At 45.8% G+C, this 17,066-nt stretch overlaps 1 protein-coding gene across 3 annotated transcripts; it reads left to right on the plus strand.

Moving 5' to 3' along the window:
- Positions 1–323: 323 nt before the first annotated feature.
- Positions 324–16,785, plus strand: BSPRY (B-box and SPRY domain containing). Of its 3 annotated transcripts, none has more exons than XM_072959968.1 (6): positions 324–558; positions 3,822–3,920; positions 8,875–9,105; positions 10,268–10,293; positions 14,599–14,723; positions 15,968–16,785. In XM_072959968.1, the coding sequence occupies exons 1-6, from the start codon at positions 364–366 to the stop codon at positions 16,492–16,494; spliced, it is 1,203 nt and encodes a 400-aa protein (XP_072816069.1). In that variant the 5' UTR covers positions 324–363; the 3' UTR covers positions 16,495–16,785. The 3 variants fall into 3 exon arrangements, with proteins under 3 accessions (XP_072816069.1, XP_072816070.1, XP_072816071.1); XM_072959969.1 differs by having other exon boundaries at positions 350–558; positions 10,271–10,293; XM_072959970.1 differs by lacking the exon at positions 324–558 and adding an exon at positions 661–782.
- Positions 16,786–17,066: the final 281 nt, after the last annotated feature.

Raw genomic sequence — 17,066 nt, forward strand, 5'->3', positions numbered from 1 at the left:
AAAGAGCTGTTGTGAGTATTACATGATGGAACGCTTGTAAAACGCTTAGCAAAACTTTGGCACTTAATAAGTGCTCAATTAATAGTGCTCAATTTCCTACAGTCGCATTAATATTTGGTGTTTTATGTTTATAAAACAAACACGCATACGATGCAATTTAATTCAGCAAAAAAATCAAAAAGACTGCGGAAGCCGGCTCGATCCGGTCCGGGTGCGGGCGCCCAAGGGGCGGCAAAAGTCCGGCAGGAGGAAGCGCGGCGGCCCGCTTGCTGCGCGCTCGGCAGGGCCCGGGGGCGGGGTCAGGGAGGCCCCGCCCAGCCGCCACCTGCGACAGGTGGAGCGCGCGGCGCCGGGCGCTCGGCCATGTCCGTGGAGAGTGTGGGGCCGGGGCCCGGGCCGGGGCCCGAGCCGGGGCCGCTCTGCCCAGAGCACGGCCAGGCTTTGAGCTGGTTTTGCTGCTCTGAGCGACGGCCCGTGTGCGCCGCCTGCGCGGGGCTGGGCGGCCGCTGCCGGGGGCACCGCATCCGCCGGGCCGAGGAGCGCGCGGAAGAGCTGCGGGTGAGCGGGTGTGGGCGCTGGCGGGCGGTGGGCTTCGGAAGAAGGGGGGCGCCGGCGGGGAGGCGCTGAGCGAGACCCGGCGCGCACCCAGCAGCCTGGGGCCGGGAGCTCCCGGCGGCCGGTCCGGGAGTCCGGGCACTGGCTGTAGAGCGAGGCGGTTACGGGTGTGGCTTCTGGAGTCAGGCTGACCGGAGTTCGAATCCCTCCTCTGTTAGGTCCTCCCCGTGAGTCTCGTAAATCTCTTAGCCTCAGATCCTCATTTTTAGCTTGGGGGCAATGATAGCTCGTATCAATTAGAGTTGTGCGATGGTTCTGGCCTTGGGCAGTAAAGGGCCCCACTCTCTCCAGTTGTGCGGGACAAGGTGTACCCCAACATCCGCGCCGTTGGAAACTGACCTCTAATAAAACCCGGTGCCTCCTTTCTCCTCAGCCCCTCGACTCAAAGCCCCTCCCCTTGTCCACCCTTCAGACTTCCTGGTGAGGAGATTTCTTTTCCCTTACAAGGTTGACCTGGACTGTACTTAAAGCTGATTTCACTAGGGTAAACGAAGAGGGCGGGGAGGATGTGGGGAGGTTCCTACTGGAACCCTTCACCTAGGATTTCTTTCTCCTCACTTTCAGCTTGACTTCAAGCTAGTCACTTTCTTGTCACCAACCTGCCCTAAGCTGCTGAGATTGGAGAGTCAAGTCACCGTGGGCTTCCTCCCTCTTTCCACCCTAGCTGTGGTCCCTGGGGATTTCCTGGCAATTTGATTAACCGACTTGATTCTGCCAGCCTCTCCCTGGAGTTCTGCCCATCTGTGAGGCCTGAGGGCTCTTGCTGAGGACTTGAGTACTCAGACTGGATTGTAATAAACACACTGGACAGGGTGCAGGGGCCGAGGGTTTCAGTTATTCAGCCTCGCGTGAGAACTCCTGATTGGTCCTACCTGTCACCACTATCCACAACAGTGATGATGAGAACAGGCTTGGACAATATAGGGTAATGAACTTGTACAATGGATAGAAACTTTGCAAGTTCCCAAGCACTTAAATATCCATCATCTCATCCCATCCAGAACAGGCCTTTGAAGTGGTGGTCCAAGCTACATTTTACAGATGCGGAAACTGAGGCCCGGAACAAGGCAGTCACTCCTCCAAGGTTACTAACGTTCAGAGGCTGGACCATGGGAGTCATTGACTAGGCCAGAAAAAAACACTTCTTTGCTTCAGTGGTTGGAGGGAGGAAGTGATGCTAATGGAAGTGAGAATTTAATAAAAACCTTAAAAAAAAAAAAGTACCATTGAAGTTGAATTTGAGTGGTAGAAAGGGTGAAGGCTGGGCCAGGATGGCAGGCCTGGTGCTTGTTTTGAAATGCATTCTGCTCTGGAAGGAGCACCTTCCCTGAACCCTCCTGAGGCCATTAGCATGCTCATCTCTTTGCCTGGAGGGAGATGAGTCTTGCCCTTTCTCCCTCCAATTTTGAGTAGACTATGGCTTTTGTAGGCTTCCCCATCCCTCTAGCCAGCAAAGAAATTTTGCCTCTGAGCAAGATTGTTACTGAACTGGGCAAAAACAACACCAGTTCAACAACCTCTCTCTTACCTTCTGAATACCTGCCCTGTAGCTTTTCAGAAGCTAGTCTCAATCCCATGGTGGGTGGTGGTCACAACTTCATACCAGTCAACTCCATTCTTTAACTTCGTATTTGGACCGATGAAGTGTAAGACTAATTCCTAATTGTGTGAAGAAGGATTTACAAGAGCTGCCTAGAAGAGATAGCTGAGTTTCCTTTCGGCAGATGGAACTGGGGCAAAGCTCTTAGGGGAAATGGTGGGGGCGCTGCTGCTTGGAAGAACTCCAATTGTTACCTAGAGAAATGGTGTTGGCGAAGCAGGGCCCTGGCTATATCTCCTTGGGCAAGTCAGCGTCTTCATTCCTAAAACTCTCTCCTGCTCTCACGAGAGATGCTTACAGCTTCAGGAGCTGTGAACTGCTGAACCTCTTGTGGCCGAGGAAGTGGGTGTTCATTCGTTCAACAAATATTTATTCAAGGCCTTCGTTGTATAGGAACTTTCTTCTAGGAAGTAGGACATAGAGAACAAGTCAAAGCCATGGTGCTTATGTTCCTGTGGTGGAGGAGGGGAAATATTAAAAAAAAAATACACACACAAAAAAACCAGACTGATAAAATACAGTCAGAGAGTGAAAGGTGCAAGGGAGAAAAATAAAGTAAGGGAATGGAGTATGGCGATGGTCAGGTGACATCTGAATGGAGTCAGGGAGTGAGACATATGTGTGGGAGAAGACTGCTGGAGACAGAATAAACAACAGGTGCAAAGGCACTGAGGTCAGGACAAGTTTGGTGTATTTATCGAAACAGAAAGAAGGCCAATGTGGAGAATGGTAGGAAGTGACATAGGAGAGATAGGCAGAGTCCCATCAGGTAGGGCCTTGTTGGCTACCATCTCACTGTGGGTGAATTGGAAAGCCATTGTGAGGATTTTGAGTGGGGATGTGACCTGATCTGATTTCCTTACAGAAGGTGACAGTGGCTAACTAGGGTGGGAGGGTTTCAAGAATGGAAGCCCAGTTAGGAGGCGGTAACAGCAGTTCCTGTAAGAAAGGATGGTGATGTGGGTGGAACAGCAGAAGTAGAGGTGAGCAGAAGTGGCCAGAGGAGAGAGAGAGGAAGACTTTAGAGATGCTACTGATAGGACTCACTGATAGGTTAGGTGTGGGGTTGGAGAGTAACTCCTGGGTTTGTGGTTTGGGTAATGAGACTGATGATTGACGGCGCTGTTTAATGAATGGGGATGTTTTGGGGAAGAGCATTTTGAGAAACCATGCACGTTCTCCTCAGGTGCAGGTGTGGAGAGTCAGGGAGCTGGGTATGAAAGAAGGGTTGAGAGTGTATGTAAGAAAGTGATCTTAATGATGGACCACAGGATTTCAGGGTAAAGAGGGAGGCAAGGCCACAAAAGGGGATGATGGACAGTGAAAAGTAGTAAAACTAGTGTATTGGTGACTCCAACTAAGCTGAAGAACTGTTGGAATGGAGATTCTAGAGTTTGTGCTCTAGAAGGATGGGAAGTGGTGGGCAGGGTGTGGGATCCTTGAAATGAAGATTTTGGCTGTGGTATAGTTTTTGATAATGATGAGGTCTGAGATGTGACCATGGGAGTGGGTGGCTGAGGTGGGGTAAAAAGAAAAAAAAAAACACTAGAATGGAGTGAATGGATCAACATGGATCAAGATGCCATGGGTGTCATTTGTGTTACAGAACAAGATTGTGGACCAGTGTGAGAGGCTGCAAATACAGAGTGCTACCATCACCAAGTATATGGCTGATGTCCTGCCAGGGAAGAACCAGAGAGCAGTGGTAGGTAATTCTTCCCCTTTCCCCTCTCCTTTGGGACCCCTCCTAGGATAGGACCTCAACTTTAGGGGCTTGGACCAGTCTAGGGTCCCTTCCCAACTTCACAGACTCATTGTGCTACTAACACAGCTGGATGCCCAGAAAGGATGGTTCCGCTCTCCCTGAGCCTTGGTTTTACGATCTGGGCAGAGAGGATTATTCCCAGCAGACACTTCAGTGCAAGGCTCTGATAGAAGACTTTTTGCAGGCAAAGGATCAGGAGGGGTAGCATTTTTCTACCATCTAATTATTTTGTGCTCAACTCCAGTATGATAAAATGAGCTATGGACTCTTTATGATAATCTTATGCAGTAGGTGGCAGTAACATCCTTGTTTACTGATGGGGAAGTGGGTCCCCTAGAGGTTAATTGACTTGTCCAAGGTCTCACAGACTCCTACCAGAGTCAGTTCTATGGCCTGGATCTCCTGACTCCCGGGAGGTGCTCCTTCTGCTACACCTCACTGCTGATCCTTTATTCAGTTGACCCATTGCCACTGCTACATCTTTACTCTCAAGCATGCCCTTCAAGGGCGGGGGCTATGAAATTCTTTCTGCACATCGCCTCCCTCCTTCCCCAACAGTACATGGAGCAGGCTTGTAACTATTTTGGTCAAAAAATAAATGATTTTGTTTGCAAGTTAGTTGCAGTTAAACTAGCATAAGCAAAACAGGGAATTTCCTGGCTGGATACAAGAGTCGTTCAGAACCTAAAGGGGACTAGAACCAGGAAAGAGAAAGCTGCTAGAAGTCCAGGCAGCTATTCTGTGTCCATCTCTACTTCTCTTTGCATGATAATTTCTCCCTCTCTCTCACACTCAAATAAAAAGATTTCCTCATCCTTTTATTTTCTTGTCTTAACTGCGCTGGCTAGGACTTCAGTACTTCAGTTCAATGTTGGACAGACCCTTTTGTATTAGATGCTGACTTAAGGGGACTACTTACAACATTTTGCCATTTGTTTGATTATTTAATAAATCCCTAGCCTACCACATGCCAAGCACTGCTCTTCTATGTCCTAGAGATTCCACAACGAATAAAACGTATGAAAACTCTTGTTTTCATGATGCCTACATTCTATTTAGGGGAAAGGGATAATAACAAATAAAATATATACTATGTCAAAAGGTGATAAGCGCTATGGAAAAATATAACGCAGGAAGGGGATTGGATGTGTTGAGGATGGGGGTTGTAGTTACATATGCTGTGATTGGGAATCACCTAATTAAGAAGAATGATATTTGCATGGAGTTTAAGGGGGGACAGGGAATGGACCATATATCTGGGGAAGAGTGTTACAAAAAGGGGGAAAGGCATGTGCCAAAGCCCTGAGGTGGGAGCATACCTGGCATGTTGGAGTAGCAGCCAGGAGGCCTGTGAGGCTGAAGCAGAGTGAACAAGTGTGACGGCAAAGGAGGTGAAGCCAGAGAGGTGAGCAGCAGAGGGAGCTGGGTAGAATCCTTGCTGGCCACATAGGGGCTTTGTCTTTTATTTGGGGAAAGTGGGAATTCATTAGAAATTTTTGAGCAGAAAGATGATATGACTTAAGATTTAAAAGAAGTGCTCTATAAATCAACTATTTTAAAAAGTTCAGTAAAAAAATTAAAAATTAAAAAAAAGAAATACTCTTGCTGTGTGTTGAGAAGTGACCAAGTGACCAGAGGCAGCAAAGGTAAAATTAGGGAGACCCAATTAGAAAGCTGTTGCAGTAATCCAGATGAGAGACAGAGGGGTTTGGGCCTGAGTGATGGTGGTAGGGATGGTGAGATGTGGCTGGATTCTGCATATATTTTGAAGGAACAAACAGAAGGATTTGCAGGTGCATTGGATGTGGGCAATGAGAGAAAGGCAGGAGGGATCAGGATAACTTAGGTTTTTGGATTTGAGCGACTGGAAGGCTGGGGCAGCTGTTTACCAAGGTAAAGAAGGAGTGATGGTTGGTGGAGGAGGGGATTAGGAGTTTAGTTGTGGACATGTTAAGTTTGAGATGCCTATTAGACATCCCAGTGAAGATGTTGAGTAGGTGGCTGGATATGTGAGTTGGGAGAGGACTGGGCTGGAGACATAAATTTGGGATTCACCAGTGTGTGAGTGTATAATGTGAAAGCCATGGGGAAGGATGAAATCACTAAGTGAATAAGTACAGGGAAAAAGCAATATGGTCAACTTAAGTGAATGTTTCATATTCACTTGAAAAAATGTGTAGGATTTTATATACATCTATTAATTAAGCTTATTAATTGGTTCAAATCTCTACACTTAGTAATTTTTTATTGCCAGATTTATTGATTACTGACAAAGGGTATTTACATTTTCATACTATGCTGTGGACTTGTTTGTTTTTCCTTATAATTCTGTCAATTATTCTTTTTATATTTTGGTCCTATCCATTAAATGTGTATATTTAGATTTGTTACGTATTCTTGGTAAAACATTCCTTTTATCAGTTTTTAGTGACCTGTATACCTCGGAATTCTTTTTGCCTTAAAGACTATTTTGTCCTTTATTTATTACTCTACCAGCAAATGTTTTCCAGATTTATCACTATCTTTCCTTTTACTTTCAACTTCTTATGTTCTTTGTTTTAGGTATGTCTTGTAACTGGATTTTGTTTCATTTAAAAAAAAAAAACTCCAATCTGATAATCCCTGCCTTTTAACTAGGGAGTTTAATCAGTTTAGCACTATTGTGATTGCTGATACACTTGGATTTATGGCTATCATTTTATGTTTTTTATACAGCCTGCTTTTTTTAAATGCCTTTTTTCTTCCTTTCTGCTTTCTTTTGAGTAAATCAACCCCTTCTCCTTCTTCCATGTGCTAGCTTGAAAGGTATATATTCTATTGTCCATTTTGGTCCCCTTAAGATTTTAACACAGATGGGAGGAGAGTATAGCTCCAGTGGTAGAGTGCATGCTAGGCATGCATAAGGTCCTGGCTTCAATCCCCAGTCCCTCCATTTAAAAAATAAATAAATAAATAAACCTAATTACTACCCCCCCCCCAACAAAAAACCTAAAAATAAAACAAGTATCTTTAAAAAAAAAGATTTTAACACAAATAAGTGTCTAAAATGAATCAACCCAACTAAGTACCCTAAGACTGCTTCACTCAATAACCCCTCTGGCCTTACAGTCTGTTGTCCAGTATTTTAGTTAAAGTACATCTTTTAATAAATTCCCCCATTCATAGGAAATTTTCCACTTTTGATTAGAGACATCTTTATTGTGCTCTCATTTTTGTCTGATGGTTTAGATGAGCATAAGATTCTGAAGTAAATCACAAGCCACACTCAGGGCAACTAGTTGAGTCCTTGGCTCTTGATTACACTGGTTTTCAGTTTCCTTTCTACTTTTGGACTGCACAGGATTTCCTTTTCTGAGCTGCCAGCTTCACGTTTACAAGGATGCTTTGGACTATTTTCCCAGCATTTCTGTGTTTTTTTCTAGGAAAGATTGTGGTTTATTCTGGCATATCTTTGGAAAGCAAAGTTTTCTTTTTTCTCTGCTATTATTTTCTGGGAATGACTCAAGGAGATTGTTGAAATTGACTGCAGTCTTCTAGTCAGGGAGTATCTGATGCATCTTGGGTCTCTCCTTGATGCTGATCAAATAGCACAACCATGGCTGCAGAAACGCACCCGTGGGTAAGGCATCGAGGTGGGATAGAGAGAGAACAATAGCCAGTGTCTTTGAACATTAACATTATGTGCCAGGCTTTGTTCTATTTACTTCATATGTATTAATTCATTTAATCATCACAATAACCTTATGAGGTTGGTAGTATTATTATCCTCATTTGACAGATTAGAAAACTGAGGTACAGGGAAGATAAGTAACATGCTTAACGTTCCACAGATAGTAAGTGAAACAGGTAAGATTTAAACCTAGGCGCTGTCTCTACAGACTAATTTCCTAACCACTGTGTTATGTGGCCTCAAAAAAACATTGAAGTTGGAGTCTGAACCCCTGCGTTCACTTGGCCATTCACTCAGCCACTCTCTTCCCCATTGGGCAAATTGTGGGTCTTAGTTTCTTCTGAAAAACATGGATAATAGTGCCCTGCATTGTACGTAGCAGGTCTTCAGGGGCAGGGAACGAGGAGCGCTGCTGGCTTTCCCTGGCTTTCTGGCATGAAGGAAGCTATTCTCCTCTTACTTGTCTAGCAAGAGTGCAGGTGCTTCATGCAACAGATGCCTTTGGGGAGGACTGGTTACCAGATGGCACTGATGTAGGGGAATAGCATTGGTCTGAGAATCAAGAGATCTGGGTCCTAGCCCCAGCTCTGCCACTGATTTGGCATGTGAGCACTACCAAGAGATTTTTGACTAAGTTAGAAAAAACTTTCCCATTCAGTAAATATTCAAGTAACTACTCTGTGCCAGACACTGTGCTAGATGCTAGAGGACACATGTCAACTTCATTGACTGAGAAATAACTTCAATCCTCTCATGTAGCAGAAAAGACTTCTACCATGGAAGCAGTTGGAATGGACAGATTTGGAAAGTAATGAGCTTTTGGTCCTCAGACATGGTCAAAATAGCAACTGAACTACTGTTGGTATTCAGACTTCTTAAACCTTTCTGCTCTGCAATTCTGTGATTCTCTGGCCTTGGTCTCTGGGCTTTGGGATTCCCAACTGTGAAATAGGCAGGTGATTCCAGCTAATCTCTAAGCCCTGTCCAGCTCTTCCATTCTGTCATCCTGGCTCCATGAGATATGGCCTGGATGTCTGGATCTCACGTTTCTTTACCCTAAAGCACATGGGATGGTTCAGATGGTTTAAGCACTATTACTGCCCTTACTGTGCCCATGGCAGACATTGCTAATCAATCTCAGCACACCTTCCAGCTGAGTCCAAACTCTCCTAATCTTGACTGGGGCTCTACTAGGACCCAACTTCTTATTTGATCCCTTGTCAGAGCATGGCCAGTGCAGCACGGGAACTGGTCATCCAGCGGCTGGGTCTGGTGAGGAGTCTGTGCGAGAGCGAGGAGCAGAGGTTGCTGGAACAGGTGCATGATGAAGAGGAGCGGGCCCACCAGAGCATCCTGACGCAGCGAGCACACTGGGCCGAGGCGCTGCAGAAGCTCGACGCCATCCGCACCAGCCTGGTGGACATGCTTACCCATCTGGACGACTTCCAGCTGATTGTAAGTCAGGCAAGCGTAAGGACACAGCTAGTTGGCCAGACTCCCCAAAAGTCTGAAAACACGGAGAATGTTTATTGGTTGGAAGTAGGTGGAAAATGATAATTTGGAATAGGGATGAGGCAGGGGAATAAAATTATATGGATTTTTTTTTTGTACCTGGTAACAATTCTTTCAATAGGGAGCAAATATTTGCTGAGTGCCTACTGTATGCTAAGCATTGTGCTATGAGGTGGAGTTATAGGCTACAGCTGTCAGCCACTCACAGCCTTATGGAAGAGATGAATATAAACTGATAATTAGGATATGGAGGGATACGTGCTGTGGCAGAGGACATTCCTGGGAGCTGGAGTCCCTGCAGTCTAGACCTGAGGGGTGTGGTAGTCCGGGAAGGCTTCCTGAATGAAGTGACTTAGAAACTGATGCCTGAAAGGCAAGAGTGACAGCTATGTTAAAGGAAGTGCAGAGGTGTGCTGGGGGGGATGGAGAGAGTCAGAAGCTCGCAGAGAGAACACCGCAGTGACAAGTGGTCAGATACAAATACAGAGCTCACCCTCAATCCTACCACCCGGAAAGTACCATGATCAATGTTTTGGTACATATCCTTTCAAAGTATTTTATAGAGATATGCGGATACGTGCAGTTTTAAGGTGACAATTTTAAGGTACACTGGACAGTTTTAAGGTACTATCTGAGGAGATAATGCCAAGCAGACAAATGAGAACACGGAACAACCGAGCTGTCCCACTGCAGCTCAAGTGGGGCGGTTTCCATGGCTGTCCCAGACTGTGTTCATTTCATCAGACAGCCTCCATGTACTGAGTACATTCTGTCCCAGACCCTGGGGCAGTCACAGCAGAAGATTCAGAAAGAGTCCCAGCTGTCAAGCACCTGACAGTCCTGGTGAGGGATGGGATGCTGGGTAAATATGTGATTGTCCTGAAGTGTAGTTGAGGGAAAGCCCGGACCCCGTGGGACACAGGGTGGAGGGATTCATTCGTGTGTGTGGTGGAGGAGGTATGGGAAGAAGGACCCATACAGCTTTGTGCTGGGTAGAAGTTTTTATTCTAGAGTCTCTGTCCACATGGAACCTTTCATTCATGTTAATTATATTTAAGTCTTGACTGTCTGGAGCCCAGCCTGACTCTGTTTTCTTTCCTCACAGCAGAAGGAGCTGGAGATTTTTGAGCGGTAAGTGTGGCCCCCAGTGTTTACTTGGCCAGTCATGGGAAGCATGGCCTCAGGTCTCTCTACCTAGTCCATTGCCGACAGGCTCCGCCACTCCTGGGAGGAAACTTAGGGGAGGCAGCTGAGTGGCTTCCCTGGAGCCAGGCTTGATGGACAGGGGTCTTCCTGCCCCTAACTTGGAGAGCTGCTTTAGATCCATGTGGAAAGGCAATGAAATAAATAATTATGATCAGAGGCTTACCACAGGCTTTCTTAAACATTATTCTGTTAAAAAATATACAGTCACCTGTTGGAGGGTTTTACCACCCCTATCTACAGATGAGAATGCTGAGGCTCAGAGTGGGGCAGGGGCTTGACTAAGACCCACACCTGATACCTGACCCAGTACTGTCTTCTCTGCCTCACTTCCCCTTTCTCTGATGAAAAAACCTTTGAAATCTAAGTCTACATTACCACTCAAAACTTCATTTTACTTATGCAATAATAAAAGAATTTCACCAGGCCCTATCTGGGTTCTGAAAGGTTCTGAAAGATTCTGAGACCCAAAAACCTGAGAAAGCAGCCAAGAAGATGTAACTTTCCAGGCAAAGAGATTAAACTCTTACACTGTCTGTGTGAGATTTCTGAGCTGCCTTTGGGGACCACAGCCCTTTCTTCTTATCATTAATTTAAGTTTAATGGCAATACATGTGCACAAGAGAGAGAAAATTTTCACCAATATAAAACCACTTGAAATTAACAGTGTCTCCATCACCTCTTCCCAATCCTGTTCCCTAGAAGTGATCAGTTTTTAGGTATGTGTCTTGTGGACTTTCCTATGTTTAGTCATAGGAGAGTATGTGGGACCTTTTTTTTTTTGCCTCTTAAAAATTTTTTTTTAAACACAGATTGCTTTATACTCATTTTATGACTTATCGGGCTGTCTATCTTTGAATCTTTTCATGTCAGTTCATGTAGATTTGCCTCTCTTTTTGGAAAGTATGTGAGGTATTCCACAGTGTGGGTGCACCCAAATTTAGTTTACTGTCTCCTTTTAGTGTATGCTTGGCTTGCTTCAACTTTTCCCCCTTACAGTCTTTCTGTACTTCTGCTGGACTTCTATTTCTCTGTTATCTTCATCATCTTTCTCTAATACTGTCTGATCTCAATATCAGGCTGATCTGATTTTTGAAAACAATTTTATCTTTATTTTTTGTTCTGAAAAATTTAAACTTAAAGAAAATTTGCCAAAATGTTATAATGAACTTTACCTAGCAATAGTCGTAGAAAACATTTGGTCACATTTACTCTCTGTCTTTCTTGTCTGTGTCTTTCTTCCTGTCTTTCTGTCTGTCTATCTATCTATCCATCCATCTAGTATAGATACATAAAACTTATTTTTTTCTGACCTATTTGAGAATAAGTTTCAGAAAGCTTGACATATTATTCCTAAATACTTCAGCATGGATCTCCTAAGAAAGGACATTCTCTTACATTAATACAGTATAATTATTAAATTCAGGAACTCAAATGTTGATATAATACTATTATATAACATATAGTCCATATTCAAATGTTGCCAGTTATGACAAAAATGTTCTATACAATGTTGGGATTTTTTTTTAACCTGATGCATCTGGCCTGTTTTAATCTGTAATTGTTCCTTAGCCTTCTTTTTTTTTTTTTTGCCTAAACACCTTTAAAGAGTCTAGGACAGTTTTATAGAACATCCCTCAATATAAGTTTATCTAATGATACCTCATGATTAGATTCAGGTTATGTATTTCTGGCAGGAACATCTCATAAGTGATGTGTCCTCAGTCTGTCACACCAGGGGGCACATGATGTCATTCTGTTTCATTATGAGGGATATTAATTTTTTAAATTAAAGTATAATTGACATGCAGTATTATATTAGTTTGCTTGTTTATTCATTCACTTACTTAGTATCAATACAGACTCATTGATTTTTTTTTTTGACTCATGGGTTCTTATTTTATTCAATGCATTATAATCTGTTACTACTATTAATTTTGATCTTCAAATCATCCCAGATTTGAAGATCCCTTTAAGCAGGATCCTGTGTCCTTTTGACAGCTCCTCATCATTTGAGCACTTTCTTGCTGTCCGGCACAAGAAGATACTTCAGGCCCAACTTGTTCGTTTGCTGCGTCAGCCCTGGAATCAGCTATTTCTCCAGGGAATCTTGGTTCCAGTTAGTGGGGAATAGTATTTAAAAACCAAGATTTGGTCATTAGGTGTGTTCATTGCTACTGATGTGTCATGGCTTCCAGGCCTTCCCAGTGGACAGCAGACAGAGCTAGGAGTGCGTGTGCACGTAACGTATTTATTCATGAGTTTGTATCACAACTTCTGAGTCTAGTCAGACATCACAGGGCTTTTCCTTTGCCTTCCCGCATTCTTTATTTATGTCATTCTCCTTTCGCAGTGCAAACCCAACAACAGCGATATATTTATTCATTTGTTCATTCCTACGATCTGTGCAAAGTTGCCTGACAGTTGCTAAAGTTTTGTTTGTAGTTCTCTGTGCCTTTAGACTGAGGGTGCCTATTCTCAAAGCACAGTTGGCCCTCGGTTGCCATGGGTTCCGCATTCATGGATTCAACCAACCATGGATTTGAATGTTTTAGGATCTGCACTTGGGGAACCTTGGATACAGGGAGCTGACTGTAAGGGATTGTAGTATCCATGGGGGTCCTAGAACCAATCCCCACCAGGATAGAGAAGGATGACTATACTGTTTTCAAAACCTGTCAGGCGCCTTCTAGCTGGGAACTCACTTGTCTGATAAATGCCTCTGTTGGCCCCAAGGTTGCCTCCACGTCCATGGCTGAGCTCAGCCCTGGCCTGGCTCGGCAGCAGGTCCCACTGCACATGCTGGGACTTCTGGTCCCAGCCACCGCCCTGCTATGTCCCAGCCCCAGTTCACTCCCGCTCCTTTGAGGCCACAGGTTTTCCCTTCTGTACCCTGAGGTAGCTGGACCATCTGATGATGACTTAGCACTGCTGACACTGGCTCTTTTTTCCTCCTCACCTGATAGCTGGAGCTCCTCCAGTGCCAGCCTTGGTGCTTTGAGAAGATGGCAACAGACCCTCTCTTGTCCTGAGTACAAAGAGCCTTTGTAACCAGAGCCTGCTCTCAGCTTTTCTAGGGCCCTGTTCACCTCATTCCTCCCAAGTCAGGACAGTCAATGACAGTCTTAAAAACAGCTTGCATCCGTGAGGGGAGACATGCCCCACCCTCTCTCTCCCCACCTTCGTTTATGGACAGAGCCATGAGATTTGGGAAAGAGAGTGTGTATTTTCAGAGCTGCTGCCTAAACTCAAAGCCATCTTCAGGATTAAAGGCGGTGAGAATATGCTTTCTCAGAAGCCAGTTCAGAGGTCTGCAGAGCTCTGTGACAGATCCTCATTTTGCCCTACACCCTATCAGATTTCACTTCAGGTCAAGGGAAAGATTATGTTGAATGGTGCCTGGACTCTAGCCTGAGTTTGTTCTGTTTTCTCATGAAGGCAAGACTTGAATCTAACTCCTGTAGTTAGCTCAGTGCTTTCTCTGAATCTCTCTTTCCTGACAAATGGGATAACAACTACCTCCCAGCAAAGATCACATGATATTCTATATAGAAGACAGCAAACCCGAAGACTGGCTGCCTAAAGACTGGCAGTACTCCCCTCCTGGGCATCTCATGTTCCCAAATTCCTTCGAACAAAAGCCAGTCCCCTCTGTGAGCTGAAGAGAGGTAGTTATTGGGAGCAAAGCACTGTGACTACTTTATGGTTGGAGTGATAACTGGTAGTTCTTTCCTGCACGATCTTTCAGGAGTGTTTGCATTATAAGAGCAGAGGAGTGGCTGTGCCTTCTGACCACACCAAGAGGCGTTGCTGCAATAGGTCTTAGAGGGTGGCGAAATTTTCTCCATGCAGGTTGGTGGATTGGAAAGACTTCAGTACAAGAGGCTCAGGTCCTAGTCCCAGCTCTGCTACTAACCTACTGAGACACACTGGTGAATTGCTTCCCCCACAGAACACAATCCAAGTTCTAATACTGGCACCAAGTACTTACCTCCCTGCAAATCATCTGCCTTGCTGCAACTAAGACTCCAGGGCACAGAGGGAATGCCGACCTTTTCTTGTGGCTCCAGCCCCTTTTCAGGGCTCCTACATGAGGCCTGGCTGCCATTCTTGGTGTCACCCTCATGGGAAGAGGATTTTACTTCTGTCCCCATCCCATCACCCTGTATTGATCCAGATATATTTCCAGAACCTTCCTAAATCTCTGCTTTTGCTTTTTCCTTCCTGCTCAAGGACCGAGGAAGCAGAAGGCATTTTGGATCCCCAGGAGTCAGAAAAGTTAAACTTTGATGAGAAGTGCACTCGGAGCCCACTACTGACCCAACTCTGGGCAACAGCTGTTCTTGGGACCCTCTCAGGTTAGGAGCTGCTAGAGCCTGGTACCAGTTGGAGCAAGTGGGCTTCTGTCTGTCTGTCTGTCTGTCTGGGGTTTGCTGCTGGGTCACAGTGGGGACCAGTGCATCTGGAATGGTGGCTTAAGCAACCAGAGATGCTAGATGCAGGCTTGTCAGTAGAGCCCAGGTTCTGGACAGGCCTGGGGCAGCTGGGCCAGGTCCTTCCTGTTTGCAAAGCACCCTGCTCCGTGGTTAGGTCTGTGAAAAATCTTGTTCCTATAAATCACATCCTCCTTTTGTCCTGCCCTAGTGCAACAGCTCAGTATGATTTCTTGGAAACCTAGTTTCTCTTTAAGAAGATATAATTGATGGACAACTGGAGAGCATCTGGAGCAAGAATTAAGCTGCCTGGATTTGCCTCACTTACTCACTGAACAAACATTGACTCAGCCTGACTGTGGGCCTGGCCTTGTGCTGCATGCTAGGGCCGCAGAGGTGGAAGTGACACAGTCTCCTGCCTCCAGGAATTCCCACGTAGTCTGAGGCTTCCCCCAAGCTAGATGAAAGCTTCCACACTCTCACGTGTGGTATTTGCACAAGTCACAGAAACGTTAGGTTAATGGATTTAATTCTTTCTCAATTTTATCCCTCCCTCCCTGCACATTATCCTTAAAATGTTAGTACAAGCTGTAGCTTGTCTTCTCTAGATTCTAGTCTCCAGCAGTGCCTGATGTGCCAGCAGTCCCTTTTAGTTACTTGCTGGAATCTGCATATCTGATGCTTCTAAGCTTCCAGGGACCATGTCACTAGGACAAGTCTGATCTGGAAACTGAAGATAATGCCCAATTAGAATGCAGTATGATCAGTGCTAGACGCTAGATGTAGGAACGAAATGCTGGGTCTTCATTTTGTCCCTGCCACCAACATGGATTGTAACTTTGGGCAACTTACTTCTTGTCTCTGGGCTTTATTTCTGTGAGAGTTTATAGATGAGGGTCTTGGACTAATAAGTAACTCCTGTTGTTATGGCCACAATTTATTGAGCACCTGTTAATGCTAGGCACTTTGTATGTATCATCTCATTAGATCCTCACATCCACCCTGTGATAAGTCCTATTTTGATCCCCATTTTACAGATGAGGAATCTGAGGCTCAGGGAGAGTGAATGGCTTGTCTGCCAGTGAGTGGTGAGGAAGCCCTTTGCTCTGTGACAGGACCAGGTCAGGGCTAAGGGTGGGCCTTGGGTAACTGAGAATTCTTTCTGGCAGGCACGGAGGATGTGCGTATTGATGAGAGGACTGTCAGCCCCTTCCTGCAATTGTCAGATGATCGAAGGACCCTGACCTTCAATGCCAAGAAGTCCAAGGCCTGTACAGATGGCCCGGAGCGCTTTGACCACTGGCCCAATGCCCTGGCCACCACTTCCTTCCAGGCTGGGCTGCATGCCTGGGTGGTGAACGTCCAGAACAGTTGTGCCTATAAGGTGGGCGTGGCCTTAGGCCAGCTGCCCCGCAAGGGTTCTGGCAATGACTCTCGTCTGGGCTACAATGCCTTCTCCTGGGTCTTCTCCCGCTACGACCAGGAATTCCGTTTCTCACACGGTGGGCAGCACGAGTCCCTGGGGCTGCTGCGTTGCCCAGCTCTGCTGGGGGTGCTGCTGGACTTGCAGGCACAGGAGCTGCTATTCTACGAGCCGGCCTCAGGCACGGTGCTCCACACCCACCACGCATCCTTCCCTGGACCCCTCTTCCCAGTCTTTGCTGTGGCTGACCAGACCATTTCCATCGTCCGCTGACCTTTGGCCATGGAGAGGCCAGGTCTGCCTCCCCACCACCTTTTCAGGCCATGCTTCTACCCAGTGTCCCTTCCTCAAATGTTGCCTGTGCCTAATGGGCAGTTTTAGGAGGGGTTCTACGTACAATGGTTAAATGCTGGGTATCTGTGAGGAACCTGCTACATCCCCGGCCTTGGTCTCCAGAATCCACCATGCATCTGCTCCTTTGAGGGTCTTGTTCACCTCTTTAACTCTGGCATCCAGCATGGTGACTGGTGCATAGTGAGTATGCAATAAACATTTGGCAAGCGAGCGGATGGTTGGATGGATGGATGGATGGACGGGTGGGTGGACAGGTCACTGAGTGCATGTGATGGATTCTTCTGGGGAATCACCACCCCCAGTATAAGCCGTTCTCTGGCAGAAAAGCCTGTGACTGAAGCTCTTTCGTCCCCTTAATTCAGTGCCTCTCAATCCTTTTCATGACATGGCACATAGAGAGACTATTTTTCTAACACACAAGACAATCTGGAAGGGATTTAGAACTCCTGCCAGGCTGCTGCTGGCTAGAGGACTGTGGCCTGGTGGGGGCT

The sequence above is a fragment of the Vicugna pacos genome, chromosome 4, assembly GCF_048564905.1.
Source record: "Vicugna pacos chromosome 4, VicPac4, whole genome shotgun sequence".
Taxonomy (NCBI): Eukaryota; Metazoa; Chordata; class Mammalia; order Artiodactyla; family Camelidae; genus Vicugna; species Vicugna pacos.

What these genes read in the sequence shown, in the direction of transcription:
- BSPRY (XM_072959968.1), top strand. Translation starts at nt 364, where the DNA reads ATGTCCGTGGAGAGTGTGGGGCCGGGGCCCGGGCCGGGGCCCGAGCCG. An exon ending in TGGACGACTTCCAGCTGATT is followed by an intron (nt 9,106 to 10,267) that starts GTAAGTCAGGCA and finishes CTTTCCTCACAG; the next exon opens with CAGAAGGAGCTGGAGATTTT. An exon ending in GAGCTGGAGATTTTTGAGCG is followed by an intron (nt 10,294 to 14,598) that starts GTAAGTGTGGCC and finishes TTCCTGCTCAAG; the next exon opens with GACCGAGGAAGCAGAAGGCA.